General features: G+C 39.2%; 1 protein-coding gene across 1 annotated transcript in view; it reads left to right on the top strand.

The window, feature by feature from the left end:
• Positions 1-8219: 8219 nt before the first annotated feature.
• Positions 8220-19464, top strand: part of clvs2 (clavesin 2) — a 36866-nt gene continuing 25621 nt past the window's right edge. The window contains exons 1-2 of the mRNA XM_055186505.2: positions 8220-9290; positions 12893-13067. Of these exons, the coding sequence (XP_055042480.1) occupies positions 8902-9290; positions 12893-13067 (564 nt within the window). The 5' untranslated portion in view covers positions 8220-8901. The remainder of the gene's footprint in view (positions 9291-12892; positions 13068-19464) is intronic.

Genomic DNA, 19464 nt, shown 5'->3' with positions numbered 1-19464 from the left:
TGTGGTGATGAGGTCAAACAATTGCGATGAGATGATTATTTAAACTTTGTGACAGCCCTAGTAGCATAACACTTGCTGGCATTTCTGATTAAAATCATCCTACACAATGTAAAGAACATTCTGTGAAAAATTTCCTTGATTTCTTTAATACGGACTCGGTAAGGTCATGTCAAAGATTGAAATCATACACTGTTAAAAAAGTGCAGTATTTGTGTCAAATCAACTTATAACAAATTAATTTAAATAATTTCAACTTGTTTTTTATAGGTTATGTCAACTTATTGCAGGTCAAAACCTAAAATAGTAGGTTGAATTGACTTGCAAAACCAAGTTGTTTTAACTTCATACTGCTTTTTTTTACAAATTCATGGCTGAAATCAAATGTTGATTTTGGCAGGGTCACATTAGTGTCATCCCACAACAGCCAGGCGATTTTGCACAACCCAGCTTATGTGACCCATATCCTCACAGTTTGAAAATCCCTGCCATAATTGTGAAATTGTTTATAGAATACCAGAGCAATATTAAAGTCACATAACCACACATGCATGCAGTAATTAGACCTGACATTATTTGTCAACATATATTTGTCAAGACCAGCTTTTTACACACTATCAACTGAACCCATCACACGGTACAGCGCTCTGCCCAGATGTCACTATTAGGAGACATTGCTGATGTCACTGCTAAAGGGAAAATATCCATCTGGCGTGTAATTTATCATAGATTATGTAATGACCCAAACAGAAAATAACGTAGCAAGGATATAAGCAGATGCTACAAGTGCAGCGCAGGCCATCTGAATCAAAGGCAAATACATCCAGGGCTTTTTGAACCTCATGCATTTTACACCACGTGTCCATCCACTGCAGTTATCTGATAGCTGACATACAGTACAATACAGTAGTTCATATACATGTAATTACATCAATGGTATCTTTTCAACTGGTAATTAAAAACAGGGTTTTTATTACTATGTGGTATAAATATTGTGGAGTTTTGTTTGTTTGTACAGAGAGTTTGATTGGCCGCAAGCCTCCCTGCATCCACCATCTGGTCTGTATGATAAGCTCCTGGACATTGCCTTGATGTGTAACGTTTAATCGCACTGGTGGTTGTTTAATCCACACAGTGTTATGGTATGTAAGATGATCTGTGTTCCAAAAGCATTACCTTAATTCATTTGAAGTGTTATATGATAGCTTGGCAGAATCTTCAGAAATACAGCTGACACAATTACTTAAATCTCCCAGTCTTGCGAGATCTTTTTGTAAACATGTATTGAAAACTTCTCTGTACTTGAATTTCAAATGTAAATTCAAATCTAGCCCACATGTATTTAATCTTTCATGTTTCAGTGATTGCTCTGTATTTAAAGAATTTAAGTGCATTGATTGATAATTATTACATATCAATCATGATGAAATATTTTGCTGTCCATTCTTTGTTAAACACGCGACATTGAGTTTATTTTTTATTCTGTTGCAGTGCTCATTTTTCACTCATTCAAGTCAGTGAAGCACCAGTCAAAATCAATATATTGTGGGTCGTTCATGGTTAAGAAACCATACGGCGTTTATGTTTGTGTACACTATGTACAGTATGTATATTATGTTTACACTCACCTAAAGGATTATTAGGAACACCTGTTTAATTTCTCATTAATGCAATTATCTAATCAACCAATAACATGGCAGTTGCTTCAATGCATTTATGGGTATGGTCCTGGTTAAGACAATCTCCTGAACTCCAAACTGAATGTCAGAATGGGAAAGAAAGGTGATTTAAGCAATTTTGAGCGTGGGATGGTTGTTGGTGCCAGACGGGCCGGTCTGAGTATTTCACAATCTGCTCAGTTGCTGGGATTTTCACGCACAACCATTTCTAGGGTTTACAAAGAATGGTGTGAAAAGGGAAAAACATCCAGTATGTGGCAGTCCTGTGGGCAAAAAATGCCTTGTTGATGCTAGAGGTCAGAGGAGAATGGGCCGACTGATTCAAGCTGATAGAAGAGCAATTTTGACTGGATAACCACCCGTTTCAACCGAGGAATACAGCAAAGCATTTGTGAAGCCACGACACGCACAACCTTGGGGCGGATGGGCTACAACAGCAGAAGACCCCACTGGGTACCACTCATCTCCACTAAAAGTAGGAAAAAAGGCTACAATTTGCACAAGCTAACCTAAATTGGACAGTTGAAGACTGGAAAATTGTTGCCTGGTCTGATGAGTCTCGATTTCTGTTGAGACATTCAGATGGTAAAGTCAGAATTTGGCGTGAACAGAATGAGAACATGGATCCATCATGCCTTGATACCACTGTGCAGGCTTCTGGTGGTGGTGTAATGGTGTGGGGGATGTTTTCTTTGCACATCGTTTAAATGCCACGGCCTACCTGAGCATTGTTTCTGACCATGTCCATCCCTTTATGACCACCATGTTCCCATCCTCTGATGGCTACTTCCAGCAGGATAATGCACCATGTCACAAAGCTCGAATCATTTCAAATTGGTTTCTTGAACATGACAAAGAGTACACTGTACTAAAATGACCCCCACAGTCACCAGATCTCAACCCAATAGAGCATCTTTTGGATGTGGTGGAACGGGAGCTTTGTGTCCTGGATGTGCATCCCACAAATCTCCATCAACTGCAAGATGCTATCCTATCAATATGGGCCAACATTTCTAAAGAATACTTTCAGCACCTTGTTGAAACAATGCCACGTAGAATAAAGGCAGTTCTGAAAGTGATAGAGTGTCAAACACAGTATTAGTATGGTGTTCCTAATAATCCTTTAGGTTAGGGTAGGTATCATGGTATTATTTACAGGCACAATCAGTCTGAATCATTTATGTATTATTATTGATTAAAATTCCTTATTGGGTGTGCTCAGTATATTTTAAATGTCATTTTATGAGCAAACCAGTTCTTAAATTTAATAGTTTACCCATGCAGGTCTTCTTTAAGAATTGATACCAAAACTAAGGGTGAATGGCTCTGTCCGCAACAATATTTATGTTTTTAAAATTACAAGCAAACTACTACGTAAACATGCTGTTTCTAATTCCGATTGTTTATGTTTGTTATTTTAGTAATGTTACCCACTTTGCACTGGATAGTTTTCTAACTGGTCAATGAGATATGAGATGTGGGCATCTGGTCTGTGCGTCTTCATGTGATTTGAAGGAGGCGTGGCTTTGGATGGCGAATCGAATGCAGGGTGGGATTATGATTTTAGTGCTAGTAGGCTAAAGTTAGCATTTTTCAAAATAGCGAACACTGTCTTTGAACCAAAGCGGTCTTTTTAAACATGCTATTTTTATTATCTTGTTAATGTGACATCACACTGATAAAGCCCCTCCCACAGCCAGTCCTCCATTATCATAGTTTCTCCCCTCAGCAGGTTGTATGTGTTCGCCATATCTCAAAAGTAAGATACTATTGTTTCAGACTGTATTCACAGGAATCAGATATATATTTTAACCAAAAGTGTTCACTGTCTGTTGGTAAAGGACTGAGAAGTAACTCATTTGCATTTAAAGGTGGAGACACGAAAACAATGTGACACATTCTGGGCACACCTGAGACTTATATTACATCTTGTAAAAATGGGCATAATTGGTGCCCTTTAAGTTAAAGGTTAAACCAAGAAAATGTTGCCCATGCATGATCCTAGTTAAAGAGCACCTACATATAAGGGGTCAGTCACACCAAAAGCGCTTTAAATGCTTGCAAACGCAAGACGCGACGCACTGCCTTTTTAAAAAAAAGTGCAGTGCGACGCGGCTTTTCATATTGCTAAGCAACCACCGAGTCAGCTGTCTTGTCAATTAAATATTGAAGCGTGAGCGCTCTTTTGCTGTTAACTGTCACATTAGCAGAAACTTTAAAAAGAGGGCGCTTGCTCTGACCTTGTTTGAGGGTGAGAGGTACACAAACACGCAGGAGAGAGTGAGCGAGTGGAGTCCGGTTCTTCAAAGCAACTGTAAACTTCCCTCACCACAACGTAAGGCCCGCCTCTCCCCTCATTCGATTGGACAATGGAAAGACGCGAATGACGTCGGGCGCTTCTCCGCTCTCAGCGCTCTTTCAAAAACACGTGCGCGGCAGGCGGCAAAAAACCGCAAGGCGCTCAGCGCGCATAAACAGCACGCAAACGCGCCCTACCCATAGAATATCATTCAAAAAAGGCGCCTGCAACTGCCATAAACGCTTTTGGTATGCCTGGCCCATTACATTGCTAAAAATAACGTTATTCCGTGAATTTTGTTATTCCGTTAACACGTGTTTGTGTGTTTTATGGTTAAAAAACACATTATTTTACACATACCGTATATTATTGTTGCTGCCTTGCTGAAACGCATTGATTTTGTACAAACATTATCGATCTGAAAAGCGCTGACCCCTCCGATTGGCTAGCTAAACAGTACGGGAGGGATTATGATAATGACCGTCATGTCCATGTCAACAGGCTGAGGAAGTAAACTGTTGCCTACAATTCGTGTGTTTGTTGTAGTCCAAGAAAAGAGATTTAAAAGTTGGAAACGATAACTTGCGTCACCGTTTACTTTGGAATTTGTACCTTTTGCATATTGTTAACATGTACTAATACACACTTAGGGTCCAGTCACACCAAAAGCGTTTATGGCAGTTGCAGGCGCCTTTTTTGAATGATATTCTATGGGCAGGGCGTGTTTGCGCGCTGTTTATGCGCGCCGAGCGCCTTGCGGTTTTTTGCCGCCTGCCGCGCACGCGTTTTTGAAGGAGCGCTGAGAGCGGAGAAGCGCCCGACGTCATTCGAGTCTTTCCATTGTCCAATCGAATGAGGGGAGGCGGGCCTTATGTTGTGATAAGGGAAGTTTACAGTTGCTTTGAAGAACCGGACTCCACTCGCTCTCTCTCTCCTGCGTGTTTGTGCACCTCTCATCTTCAAACAAGGTCAGAGCAAGCGTCCTCTTTACAAAGTTTCTGCTAATATGACAGTTAACAGCAAAAGAGCGCTCACGCTTCAATATTTGATTGACAAGACAGCTGACTCGGTGGTTGCTTAGCAATATGAAAAGCCGTTTGCAAGCGTTTAAAGCGCTTTTGGTGTGACTGGCCCCTTACACACCAAAGGAAATGTAAAATCGTGAATCGGATAATAGATGCTCTTTAAGACCTCTTTGAATAGACTTTGAATTTGATGCATGACTTGTTCTTTAACATAAACTCGGCATCATACTAAAACATTATCCTTGTGAATCCCTTAATCTTTCAAAAGCTTTAAGGTATTACACTACAACAAAGCTGAAATCATTTCTTTTGACTACTTTTAAGATTAGATAACTCTTATCTATTTAAAAAACATAATCAGCCCAATTCGGAGAAAGGCAAAACAGCCACAGACCCATTTTAATTGACAGCTGCTCATCTGCAACAAAGGTAATTTCAAATTCAAGCAGGTCCATGCATTTGATTTCTTAACATCTCCCAGAGTGCTGAATGTAATTATCATCCCTCCATCTAAAGTCCCCAGAGAGCCCTTCCCCCTTCACATTCAGCTGTGACCGACTCTCTGCCCCTTCATCCCTCCCCCCTCCTGAACATGTGACATTATCCTCACTGTCCCGCACCCACCAGCACCTAGCCAGCTGTACGACTTCCATAATCTCCACACAATGTCAGATCCTTGATCTGGGTTCTCCGAATCTCCAAACAAAATAACAACATTGTTTCACAAAGGTTTTAATTTTAAAAACAGAATCCATTAAAATAGACTTAATACAGGTTAAACACATAAAATTACATCAGATGATGCTTGAAGGCTACATGTCTGTATGTGCATGTATTTGTGTGACCATATGTGGATATATATGCTTTCAATTGTATGTGCTTGACGTGTTTGTATTCACAGATTTTTAGACAGACTTTGCAAAACCTGATTGTGAATGAATACGCATTTCACTATGAAGTGGGTCGATACAGTAAGATCTGTTTCACTTCCTTACCCATAGTTAGTGTAGTCTGTGCATTACAGATTATGACATAATTTGTATATCGTGTTGGGGGAGGTAACACAAACCTCTATGCATGTAATGTGAATATGAAGCCCCGCCTTGTGCAGGAGGCTCAGGCCAGATGTCCCCTAAGCCATGCCTTTTAAGCACAGTGCCCTCCCATCATGAATACAGAATCATGCATATTTTACATTTTCGGTGAATTAAAAAATAATGTGGTGTTGACTGAATAGAAAACGTGAATGCAATGGCACATTTTGACAGAGATTAGCAATGTTTACAGTGTCAATACTGACCCCTAAAGAGATTTAGTATGTAATGTGGAGTTTAACTATATTGACAAAATGCCACATCCAGAAAAAGGTTTTCGGGTATGGCAGTCACTTTATTTTAACCATACAGATTAAACATGTAAAAATGTAAATAAAAGTGCAGATTTCAAATTCTGCTGGGTTATTTTAACCCAATGCTGGGTAAATATTGGACAGGACACATGTTGAGTTATTAAATAAACATATGCTGGGTTGTTTCAACTCATGATTGAGTTAACAACAGCATAGGGATAGTTATAACCCAACATGTGTTCAATATTTACCCAGCATTGGGTTAAAAAGAAAGAAAGAAGTTTTTATGGAATTTACAATAATATTAATAATAATAATAATTAGATGAGAAATACAGTTTATTATAAAATACTTTAAATTGCACCTATTTCATTGTTAAAAAAAACAATGTTATTCTGTGTATTTGGTAAAATACAATGTGTTTGCGTTGTTTATGGTAAAAAAACCCACATTATTTTCCACATACCGTAAATTTTGTAGCTCCAGATTTCACTTTCTTCGTGAAACGCATGGATTTGAAAAGCTCTGTGTCCCTGATTGGCCAGCTAATCTGTATGGGTGATTCTCACGAAACCATTGAAACACCACGGCAATAATGATTTTGGCTTTAAAATGTGTAATATAGTAACATTAAAAAGCATCAGAATTAACACAATACTGTGTTCTACCTTGCACAATGTGTGATTTCAACATAAGAATTTATAATTGTAAATTTTATCTCATTTTCTGCTGAAATTCTCATTACCGCAATGTGTCCGGTGTCCGGCTGTGTTTGAACATGCGTTATGTTGTCATTTAATCAAATTAACACAAAAATATTGAGAAAAAATAAAATAAATGGATGTTTTGCTAGACTACTTTAGATGACAGAAAAAATATTTACTGAATATTCATGTATAATAATAATGAAGAAAAATGAGGAAAATGATGTGTCCATGCCTGATGTTCTCATCCTCCGCAACACTTTTTGAGAACAGTTTAAGCACACATACAGAATTTTAATAAAGTTTGATTTTGAGTGACCAAGCACATGGACCAGTTACTTCAAGATGGTTACCAGGTAAGATCATTTTTTTTACAGTTAATTTGAAATATTGTCTTGTCAGAATGCTTACACGACATTTTGATTATCATTACCGCAACAGATTCTTATTAAATGTTAATTTAATTAATAGAAGCATAATACTTTGATTTTAAATGCATGTGCATAATCTCCAAATTATGTTCTTTCAGGTTTGTCATGTCATTTTGAAAATATGTCAGTGTTGATGTTTTCTGACTGTTGCGGTAATGAGATTTTTTAGGACTAATTTTTTTAATTATGTTACAAAAAGTGTTAAATGATAAGTAAAAGTTTTTAAATTAATGTTCCCATTTACTCCAGACTTTTTTTTTCAATGTCTGGTGGGAAAAAAAGTAAATTTAAGCAATTTTTACATTTTCATGCTTGACATTTTTAAAACCAAGTTTTCGTGAGAATCACCCGTATGTTGTGATTGGCCGGAAATGTGACGCTCCTTACCATGTTTAAAAGATTTGCTCGCAATTCGCTTGCGTCATTATTTATTTTGGGTATGTTCCTTTTGCATATCATTAACATGTACTAATACACACTTACACACCAAAGGAAATGTAAAAAGGTGAATCGGACAATAGGTGCTCTTTAATATTTACTATGGTAAACTATACTAGTAAGTTATGGAATACTGTGGTATATTTATAACTTTTTAAATTATATACTACAATTTTTATGTGTTTAATAGCTAGTTTTATTATTATTAATATTAATCACAATATGTAAAACAGGTTAATGTCAGTAAAATAGCAGATTTGCACTGGGTCTTCAGTAGCATATTGAATATTGCGAAAGCGCACATCTCCCCTCCTCCGCCATGTGATGACGGACAGACCGTATCACTGGAGCGATGGCTTGAAGTCACTCTCATCAGCAACAAAGCAAAGGCAGCAGCGGCGGCACTGACGTACACCATCCAGCACATCACCGGAACCATACGGACCCGCACCGACACCATACCGATGGGAATCTGGCGCTGAGAGACACCGGAATCCGATGATGCTCGGACTTACATTCATGGCAACATCAGAAATGCGCGTTAAATGGATACTTACGACAACAGATGCTGCAGGGTGCCGCATTGCCTGGCCGCTTGATGATGGTAGGATAGAGTAGCGCTTTAATCGGCAATGGTCGTTTTTAGGCGTTTTTGGGGTGGGCTGGAATGAATGGACGGATTTTATGGACAGACGTCATTGTATTTAACGCCTATTATTTAAACGTACACGCACATTAGCCTGTTTAAGCCATACATACACGCATACGACCATATGAATGTATGTGAATTTACAGAGTAATAAATCCACAATACAGTTACAGCTCGTAAGGACTATCGGTTCCATAGCTTATACTCAGGACCATCTCAAAAGTCAGGTTTTAATGTGAAAGGACTCGCATTGGTTGACATTCATCATCATTTATACTGTATAGCATACAGTACAGTACAGTATAGTAAGCCTTGGTCCAGAGCAAGGACAATGACTCATTTACAGGCAGGCCTGTCTCCAGAAACCCTGGAGAAAGCCAAGGTGGAGTTAAAGGAGAACCCCGACACTTTGCATCAGGACATACAGGAGGTGAGGGACATGATCATCACCCGTCCAGACATTGGCTTTCTCAGGACAGACGATGCTTTCATCCTGCGCTTTCTCAGAGCACGGAAATTTAACCATTTCGAGGCCTTCCGTCTCCTGGCCCAGTACTTTGAATATCGCCAGCAGAATTTAGACATGTTCAAGAACTTAAAAGCGACCGATCCGGGGATCAAGCAGGCCCTGAAGGACGGATTCCCGGGGGTTCTGTCCAATTTGGATAGATACGGGAGGAAGATTTTGGTTCTGTTCGCTGCGAACTGGGATCAGAGCAGGTGAGGGTGCTATTGGATTTTGGCTAATGGTGCGCAATGACGCGCGCTCTTGCGCTGCTGTCTTCATCTGTCATTCACTGCTTTCCAGAGCGTGACGTGTACACATTATAAAGACCTTAGTTAACGTTAAATGTACAGTGAAAGCGATAGATAGATAGATAGATAGATAGATAGATAGATAGATAGATAGATAGATAGATAGATAGATAGATAGATAGATAGATAGATAGATAGATAGATAGATAGATAGATAGATAGATAGATTAGCAGTGCAAAGGTCATAAGTTTGATTTCAGAGGAGCACACATACTGATAAAAATGTATGCTTGAATGCACTCACTTTGGATAAAAGTGTCTGCCAAATGCATAAATGTAAATGTAAAGATGGACATGTACATAATGTAGTAATTGTGTAGCTTAGTCGTAATGGTTTAAAGGTTTAGCTTGGTAAAATAAATTATCCCCATACTCCAACATGATCAGTAAACGTAAAAGTATCCCCATATTAATGTGTCCTTGAGTAAAGGACTTTATGTTATTCCAGAGAGTATACATTTGGACTAGTGACAATGAAAGGTTCCAGTGCATTTACATACATTTAAGGTATGTATAGTGGTTACAAATTGAGTTATTTTGGATAACCCTTTAATATTGGTGTATGCACCAACTTTGATATCAAGTTATACTAAATCCAAGAAGATATTAACTTCATTAAAACTCTTGTAACCAGAAGACACCAAAGGAAATTTGGATGTATAAGTACAAATATATAAATGTTATTAGATTAGATACAAAACTGTTTGCAGATATGTGTGTGACCTGTAAAAATCTGCCTATAAAATCCATTCTAATCTGTTCATGAGATTAGGGCATCAAATTTTGATTTCACTCAATGATTTCAATATTTGACATGACCTTAATAAGTCAATATTAAATATATTATATGCTTAGATTGTCACATTATGTTCTTTACATTATTATGTAGGATGCTTTTATGCAGATAATGGTAAATCACAAAAAATGAGGTTTCAAAGGCAGGGTCACAATTGTTCAAAAATCAGCATAGTATTTCTGGTTTAAATTTTTTAATAATAAACTATTCCTTTGGTTACTCTGCATGAGCACCTGTTTGAATTTGATTCAATATTTTTTTAAATTGAACTTAATAATTAACAAGTGATTGCAAAAATGTTTCAAAGTGTATTGGTTTTGAAAAATGCAATATCATTTTTCATTGTGGCTTAAACGACAAGTTCGGTATTTTACACTTAAAGCCCTGTTTTCAGATGGTTTATGATGAAATAGAACGGTTTTGACTGAAATTTCGACATATGCGGCTGCCCCGAGAATTTTTGGACGTTTTCTGTTTCACCTCCCACCTCTGGTTTATAGGTGCACTGGAACAATCCTTCCTAAAATGCATTAAATTTTCATTTACATAGACGTGAAACTCACCGAGTGGTCAGGGGTGTTCACTGATATGCTCACACAAAAATCGCTGCAAAAATACGCATTCCAACAGCTTTTATCGTAGTTTTTGCCAACTCCATTGACTTGTATTAGATGTGCTGTGAGGTACGGTATTACTCCGCGCCGGGAACTTTGTTTGTATTCTTGCAATTGGCAAAGGCGGATTATCGCCACCAACTGGGCTGGAGTGTCTATTATTCAAGCTCTCAACGGAAGAATGTACGGGTGTGAGGCGTTTGGAAAAATAGGTCCACAAGTTTACAACGAATGCTAAAACACCTGTTGGAAAGCATCTTTTGCAGCGATTATTGTGTTAGCATATCAGTGAACACCACTCGGTGAGTTTCATGACTTTGTAAACAAAAGTTTTATGCATTTTAGGAAGGATTGTTCCAGTGCACCTATACAGCCATTATAGAGGTGGGAAGTAAAACAGCAAACACCCGAAAAGTCTCGGGGCGGCCGCATTTGTCGGAATTTCAGTCAAAACCATTATATTTCATCATAAACAATCTGAAAACAGGGCTTTAAGTGTAAAATACCAAACTTGTCCTTTAAGTTTAAACTTAGGGCACTATGGGTCTGTTTCCTGGACAGGGCTTGTCTTAGTCCCAGACTAAAGGGCGATTTATAGTCGTGCGTAGGTTCTACGCCGTACCTCGCAAAATTTTTAACAGCGCGTCAGGTCTACGCGGACCGCAAGCACTGTGATTGGTCCACCAGAACCCCTCCCATTCAGGTAAAAAAAGTTGAGGAGTGATTTAACTCAAACTGCAACAAAAGTCACTGTTTATTTACATCCATTATTGCTGGTCTTCTCAAATTATGCACAACAAGTTGCTGTTTCTTCTTCGTTTGTGGCTTAACTTGCAAAGCTTCTTCTTCTTTGGCGTTTACGCTGCTACTGTGGTTACACGCATGGTTACTGCCTACCAGCGGCCTGCGCGCGTGTTTGCACGTCGACGCGAACGACGACGCAAAAGTATAAATGAAAACCGACGCGGAACCTACGCCGTCGAGGCTACGCCGTAGGACCTACGCACGACTATAACTAGCCCTTAAGATGCATATTTGAGCTGTTTTATTTTTAAAACACCTTGTACTGACATATCTTTACCAACATGATCTCACAAAGTTCCGTGGGATAGTCACGGAATTTTTTGCTCACTTTTCCGTGGCATTCTTTCGGATCTCCACATTTTTCCACTTTATTTTCCGTTGCATTCTCACGGATTGGTTACTCAACTGCTTTTTTCAATTTTCAAACCATTGTCACTTCGGTTTAGGGTTAGATTTGGTGTTTGCGTTAGTATGTCACTTTAAGTATTGGCATTGGGGTTATAGTTGGGTTTGGGTAGGGATGTCATTTTATGTAAATGTAAACCTAAACCGAAGCGACAATGGTAAGAAAATAGGACAAAACAGTTGAGTAACCAATCCTTGAGAATGCGACAGAAAAGAAAGTCAGTGGAAAATGCGGAGATCCGTGACAATGCCACGGAAAAGTGAGCAAAAAATTCTGTGACTATGCCACGGAAATTCTTGAGAGCAGGATATATCAGTGTCATTGTTTTGTCTCAAGATGCACACCAGTATTGTTTTTGTAAGGATTGTGTGTAAAAACTTCTTAAATGACCTAGTATAAATAAAGCCTAGTCCTGGATTAACCTAAACCCTGTCTGGGAAACCGCCCCTATATGCTCATGAATGTATGCTTTGTAAGAAGAATGCCAATTCAACCATTATGGTGCTTGTAATTGTTGAAGTTTAGTCTCTTTAGACAGTCCTACTACAAGTCCTGAAGTCCGTATCAAACAGGCTTGAACCCATGCCAGTCACACCATCACTGGATGACAGGGCTCTTGGCAGCTTCTTAAAGGACCAATATGTGATGATCACAAGGGTCAAGCAGGGTGTCTGATTTGCTCGAGCATTGTGAGAAATGTACTAGAGCTTTCTGTCCAAAGTACCTCAACAAAGCACAAATGTCCTTGCCAAAGTTTGTGTAGGAGTACAGAGAACAAATTCTATCCAAATTGTTATTTAATAATTGTAGGAGGAGAAAAACAGCTACAGTAATAGCATCTGCAAGATGTTGGAAAACCTCCCTAAAGGCTTGTGCTTATCTGCAGGTACACTTTTGTGGATATTCTGCGAGCTATCTTACTTTCTCTGGAGGCGATGATAGAAGACCCTGAGCTACAAGTAAATGGATTTGTCCTGATCATCGACTGGAGTAATTTCACTTTCAAGCAAGCTTCCAAGCTAACGCCAAGCATGCTGAGATTGGCTATTGAGGGCCTGCAGGTAACACTTCATTTGTTTTTCATCTGTTAGTTTATGCAAAATCGACAGGAATATTACATTAGACTGCATTCTTTAAATTTGCACCAATCTGTTCTCAACTAAATCATACAAAGCCTGTATTTGGTTTTCAGTGATGAGTCTCTACTGTATCTGAACAGGTGCTTGTAGGAATCCCTCCTCTAGTAAACATTTGCTATTCTCTTTGCGTGCTGCATGAACGGTATCTGACCTCATGATCTAAAACAAGGGAAAACGCTCTGCATATGAATCAAAAATAAATATTATGCTTCACAGTTTACTCAACTGATGCACTCTTAAAAATAAAGATGCTTCACGGTGCCAAAGAAGGACCATTTTTGGCTAATTGGTTCCATAAAGAAACCTTGCAGTTTTCATGTTCAAGATCTTCGCTTAATCTTATGCGTAATAAGAGTTTAGTGTTAAGTAAGTGTCTTGCAAGTATTTTGTGAACGTCTCTTTAATCATAAACCCTTCAGACGCACTTATTTTAACATGACGCATGATGCACATAGGTTCACATGACGCACCGAACAGATATTTTGAATTTGCGCCCCTCGGAAAATAAGTCACTGGCCACCACTGGAACCTTGTTGTTTGATTAAAGGTTCTTTGTGGTGTTAAAAGGTTCTTTAGACTATAAAAAAAAGACCTTTGACTGAATGGTCCTTTAAAGGGGGGCTTTAACTGTATTTCATGCATTCTGACTTATTAACACAGTTTAATGCTGCATTTACACCAACCGCGTTTGAGGCATCAAAATCACGTCTACAACGCCTAATTTGCCACTTGAACAGTTTGAATGCATTTGCGCGTCTATAGCGAAGTAGACGCGCAGAAAAAGCAAGCATTTGACGCGCGTCAGAGGCAAAATCCGCTTCTTGTGGGAAGGGCAAGTGCTATGCGGTTGTCTGTTTGCAAGATGGCTGATGTTGATTGTGCATTAATCAAGAGAGTTATTGGTTTGTATTTGGTCACCTTACTTTAGGGGGAAAGTAAACGGTGTGGGTCGATAAATGTCACATGACTCAAAAGTGAAATGTGTATTTACAACTTACAAGGTTGCCCAATGTCCTCACTGACACTCTTCCAAGCGAGCTCCTTTTAATTCCTGTCTCTATAGAGATAAGAACTTGTGTCGTATAGCTTCGGGTGACTGCTTACGGACAATATCAGCATTCCTTCATGTTGAATAAGTGACTCCAGGCGGGGCTGCCGCCACATCAGCAAGCAGGCTCCTGATTGGTTAACACGGCGCAAAAATCCGGCAAAGTGCAAATTTTTTAACTCGGGCGTCAGCCGCAAATTCGCGACAAACGCAAAATGCACAAAAGGCACCATTGGTGCGTACCATGCGTATCGCGTCAAACGCTCAATTCGTGGCATTCGCGCGAACTAGACGCGCGAAAGAGGCGAAATTGCGTGTACCGCGCCACGCCAATGACCTCCAGACGCCCGTTGACACGTCTTCACATTGACTTAACATTGAAATCACTCGCGCTTGACGCCACTACCGCGGTTGGTGTAAACGCAGCATAAGAGTTGTTTCCTCATGCTAAATGTAGGCAAAGTTTCAAAAAAGCAGTTGGATGTGTGACAGAGTATTTCTGTGCTGAACACACTTCGTCAGGGTTCGTACAAGTTTCAGAGTTTTTTTTTAACATGGGCACATCCTACCTAGCATGGGTATGAAAAGCCTGTATAATAACAAAAATAACAGCTAAAACTAGCTTAAAGGCAGGGTGCATGATTTTTGAAAAAACACTTTGGAAAAGGGAGTCGGGCCAAGCACCAAAACACACTTGTTGTAGCTAATCAGCGGTAAGGGGCGTGTCTACAAACCAACAACGTTGCCTGGGTTGCGTATGTGTGGGGCGGGTCTATCAAAAGAAGGTCCAGATTCTATTGGGGTAGGGACGTGTTTGTTTTGGTGATTTCAAATATCAACATTGGCTTTCAGAGATCATGCACCCCGCCTTTAAGGTGGTGCTGGTAGCTGGGTTAAGCTTGACCAGCTTCACCCTGGAGAACCCAAGAACCCTTTTCTTAGCAGCAATTAACATTGGCCAAATTTTCCAGGGTTAAAAAGTTACCAAAACACATTTAGACCAGCTTGTAGCAAGCTAACCCAGCTGGGAGACTAGCTAAAACCAGCTCACCAGCTTATGCTCCCAGCTGATGTTTTTCGGTAGGGTAGGCTGGTAAAAATTTATTTCAAGTAGTTAACTTCACTGCAACTGTTTGACCATGACGACCTGTTAGCTTATCCAACAATCAGCCAGTGTGACATAAAATGTCCATTGTCCACTTATCAAGAGCAAATCTGAACATCGACATTTTCAGAAGCACCTATTTGAAAGCCCTCATTTGTTCTTCTGTAAAGAGCTCGAGTCTGATGTGACATGTAGGCAGTTTGGATTGAGTCCTGTTGACTGAATATTAATGCGGGCTCGTGATGAGCCTGCTCCACATTCCAGTGCCTCTTCAGACAGATTAGCCGGTGAATAATTGATCGCTGCCATTAGCATCTTGCATCCACAATGTGCTGTTCAGATTGAGTGGGACATCGCTTTTGTAGCCGCTTGAAAGGGAAACAATGGCGTAGATTGAGGGAAAAGAGCCGCGGTAATTAGTTACAGTTCAAAAGCTGGCTTGTCAACAAAAGTCACCATTTACATGTGTAAATATTTACACCGACGCAAACGGTGCTTTTCTTTATTCAATCTATTTCTAAAACTTCTATTGCTAACCATAAAGAGTTTCCAAAAATGCTTGAAGAATGTCTGATAAAGTGTGACAACCCGTGGCTTTGTTTTGACACTGACAGAAAGCAGAATATGTACATTAAACATGACGTTGAGAGCTCAAGGGAACATCACACGGCTCTGTGACCCAGAAGTGTGAGGTCTTGCATGGCATTACATTCATCAAATGATGATGATGTTGTCCTTATGGGCATCTGTCAATCTTTATTGTCATCGTGAGGAAGCATCCGACTCAGAACTGTTTGGTGTTTAGTTTTTTTTCAATGTTTATGACAACGTGTAAGGTCTTCGGTTTTTGTTGTATTGCCGGGGGAAGGTCATCAGGTAGTTTTCTGCCCTTTACCCCGATGTTGCATTGCATGTAAACGCCTTAACTAGTGCTGTTAAACGATTATTTGCGAGTAATCATATACAAAATAAAAGTTTGTGTTTGCATAATGTGTGTAATATGTGTAGAAAACTACACACATGCATATATATATATCCATTTATATTTAAAGTGGCCATGGCATGAAAATCTGACTTTATTCATGTTTAAGTGCTATAATTGGGTTTCCAGTGCTTCTATCAACCTAGAAAATGTGAAAAAGATCAACCTAGTAACTTAGTTTTGGTAAACCATTCTCTTCAAGCACGTGAAAATTAGGTCATTAGGCAATGTGGCTCCCCTTGTGATGTCAAAAGGGGATAATACCGCCCCTTAATCTGCACTATCCAACCACAGCACTGCCATTTAGTGCAGAGAGAAAGAGAGAGAAAAAATAATTGACAGCACAATTGAGTTTGAATTGCATCAAACCACAATCACTGTGATCAGTGTTTGCACTTCATCCACTCATTTTCATTTTAAAGGACACACCCAAAACGGCACATTTTTGCACACACCTACAAAGTTTCAATTTTAACATGTTATAATAAATTATCTATATGGTATTTTGAGCTAAAACTTCACATATGTGGTCTGGGGACACCAAAGATTTATTTGACATCTTAAAAAATTATTGTGACATGTCCCCTTTAAAATATAAAAAATATAAATAAATATATATACACATGTAAATATTTCTTTAATACATACATGAACATGTGTGTATTTGTACATACATAATAATTACACACAGGACACACAAACATATATTATGCATAAACTTTTATTTTGTATGTGATTAATTATGATTAATTGTTTGACAGCCCTAGCCTAACCACAATTTTACTTTTACTATAATAAAACTGTGCTAAAAGGCATTCAGCATAGTTTAGTTTATTGCTAATTTAAAGCCATATATCATGTGTGCATCACGATCTAGGGCTGTGTATTGGCAAGAATCAGGGGTTGCGATGCAATATGCATGAAGTGGGGTGATATGAATATTTCCTATTTTAGAAATAGGATATAATTTTAGGCAAGCCGTCATTGAGCACACACCACCACATGCAAACCTTTTTTATGCACCCATATGCAAAACAATCTGACGTGCCCATATGCTTGTACTTCCTGTCACTGTTTAAGTTCAGAGATAAGAAGAATGCTATCTAGTGGTCGGGATGCAAACTTCAAATGAATCAACTGCCATGAATCTTGTATAATTTTTATTTTTTTTAAAAAGGAAAAAAAAATATATGGCATTTTTGAGAATCGAAAGTATTGCAAAACAAACTATCACGATTCTCACATGTATCAATATTTTCTTACACCCCTAATACACTCACAAGCAAATGGTGGCTTAAAAACAGCACTTGATGCATAGAAAATGGCTGTTCTTAGCTAAATCAATACAAAAGCATATATTCCCAAAGTCAAACAGAACTGAATGAAGGTGGGCCTGGTTTTTCTTGAGCAGTGCTTTGTTGTTTGCTTCTGTGCTTTGGACATGTCTTTTGTCTCTCTTAGTCTTGAGAAATAACCCACGCTCGGCAGCCAATCACAATGGGCCAATCTTCCCCATCCCACCCCATGCCGAGTTTCCCTGGCAACCTGTCCAACCGCCGTGCTATGCACCCTCCAGATGGGTTGTGTTCAGAGAGAGAAGCATACTCGTGTCACTCAGCCACACTCACCGTATGTTTGCTTTATATAGGGTACTTAAAGTGCATCTTAAGGAAGTTCATTTTCTTGGCAGTTCTACATGCACCACGTCCTCGCATTTCTAAGCAAAAAGTTGTTTTGTTGTAAACATTAACAATACATATATTTAAAGGAATTGTCCCAAAAATGGCAACTGTGTGGATTATTGTTTGGCTGTTTTTGGGTTCACTTTTCAGGACGTGTGTGGCACCCTTGGTTTATACCAAATGCGAGGCTACATAAGGACCAGGCCCACTCAGATTGACGGCTGGCCCACCCAGTCAAAAGAGACACAAATTAAAAGCAAAAGATATGTAAATGTTAATAATCAGTGGTGGCTCTTGACTGCTCATTCGAGGGGTGCAAATTCAAAATAATTGTTGGGAGTGTCATGTGTGTTGCTTGCGTTTTCAGAATATGTGTTTGTTGTATCATGTGAACCATGTGCATCCGTGTTTTGTCGAAATAAGTGCCTGCTGCACACGCTTCAAAACCAATTATGAAAAAAGAGACATTCACGTTCACAAAATACACGCAAGACTCTCCCTTAACAGTAAACTCTGATTACGCATGAGATTATGCGAGTATCTGGCAAACACGAGTGTTTATTTTATCATAAACCATTTAGACGCATCTGCAGCACGCACTTATTTTGACAAGACACGTGATGCACATTGGATCACTCGACGCGCAGAACACATATTTTGAAATAAGGAACCACACACATGACTGGCTAGATACATGTGACAAACTTCGCATCCAGCGCCCACGAAAAACGTCTGCGGCCGCCACTGATAATTATCTATTTAATAATAATCGCTCAGATACGCATCGTAATAACTAGATAGTTTATTATTTGCATGCATTTCTAAACCTTGGAAATGTTAACATTCAAGCCATTTTAACCAATTTGAGCAAGATGATGTTAAAGTGAGCTGTTTTCTTTGCGCCAAGACACACACATATACTCAAATGAACACACAGTCATACTCGCACATACTTTTTTAAAAAGCACACAAACACAGAATCTCATCGCTTGACAGGACACATACACGCAAAATTATCTCAAAATACCACAGTCTTGACAAGTATTCTCATAAAAACAGTCAATTATGTCTTAAAGTGAACACAAACAGTTAAGAAAGATATCTGTGTGTGTCAAAAATGGATCTGTACTTATCCACTCTTATGGTGCGTTTACACCAACCGCGTTTCAGGCGTCAAAATTGCATCTACCGCGCATAGTTTGCTGCTTGAACAGTTTGAATGCATTCGCGGAGTAGACGCGCAAAAAAGCAAGCATTTGACGTGCGTCAGAGGCAAGATCCGCTTCTTGTGGGAGGGGCAAGTGCTATGCGGTTGTCTGTTTGCAAGATGACTGATGTTGATTGTGCATTTATCGAGAGAGTTAACGGTTTGTATTTGGTAACTTTACTATAGGGGAAAATAAACAGCGCGGCTCGATAAACGTCACATGACTCCTGTCTCTATAGAAATAAGAACTTGTGTCGTATAGCTCGAGTGACTGCTCACGGACAATATCAAGCGT

The sequence above is a fragment of the Misgurnus anguillicaudatus genome, chromosome 18, assembly GCF_027580225.2.
Source record: "Misgurnus anguillicaudatus chromosome 18, ASM2758022v2, whole genome shotgun sequence".
Taxonomy (NCBI): domain Eukaryota; kingdom Metazoa; phylum Chordata; class Actinopteri; order Cypriniformes; family Cobitidae; genus Misgurnus; species Misgurnus anguillicaudatus.
This window is presented reverse-complemented; position numbering and strand designations above follow the sequence as displayed.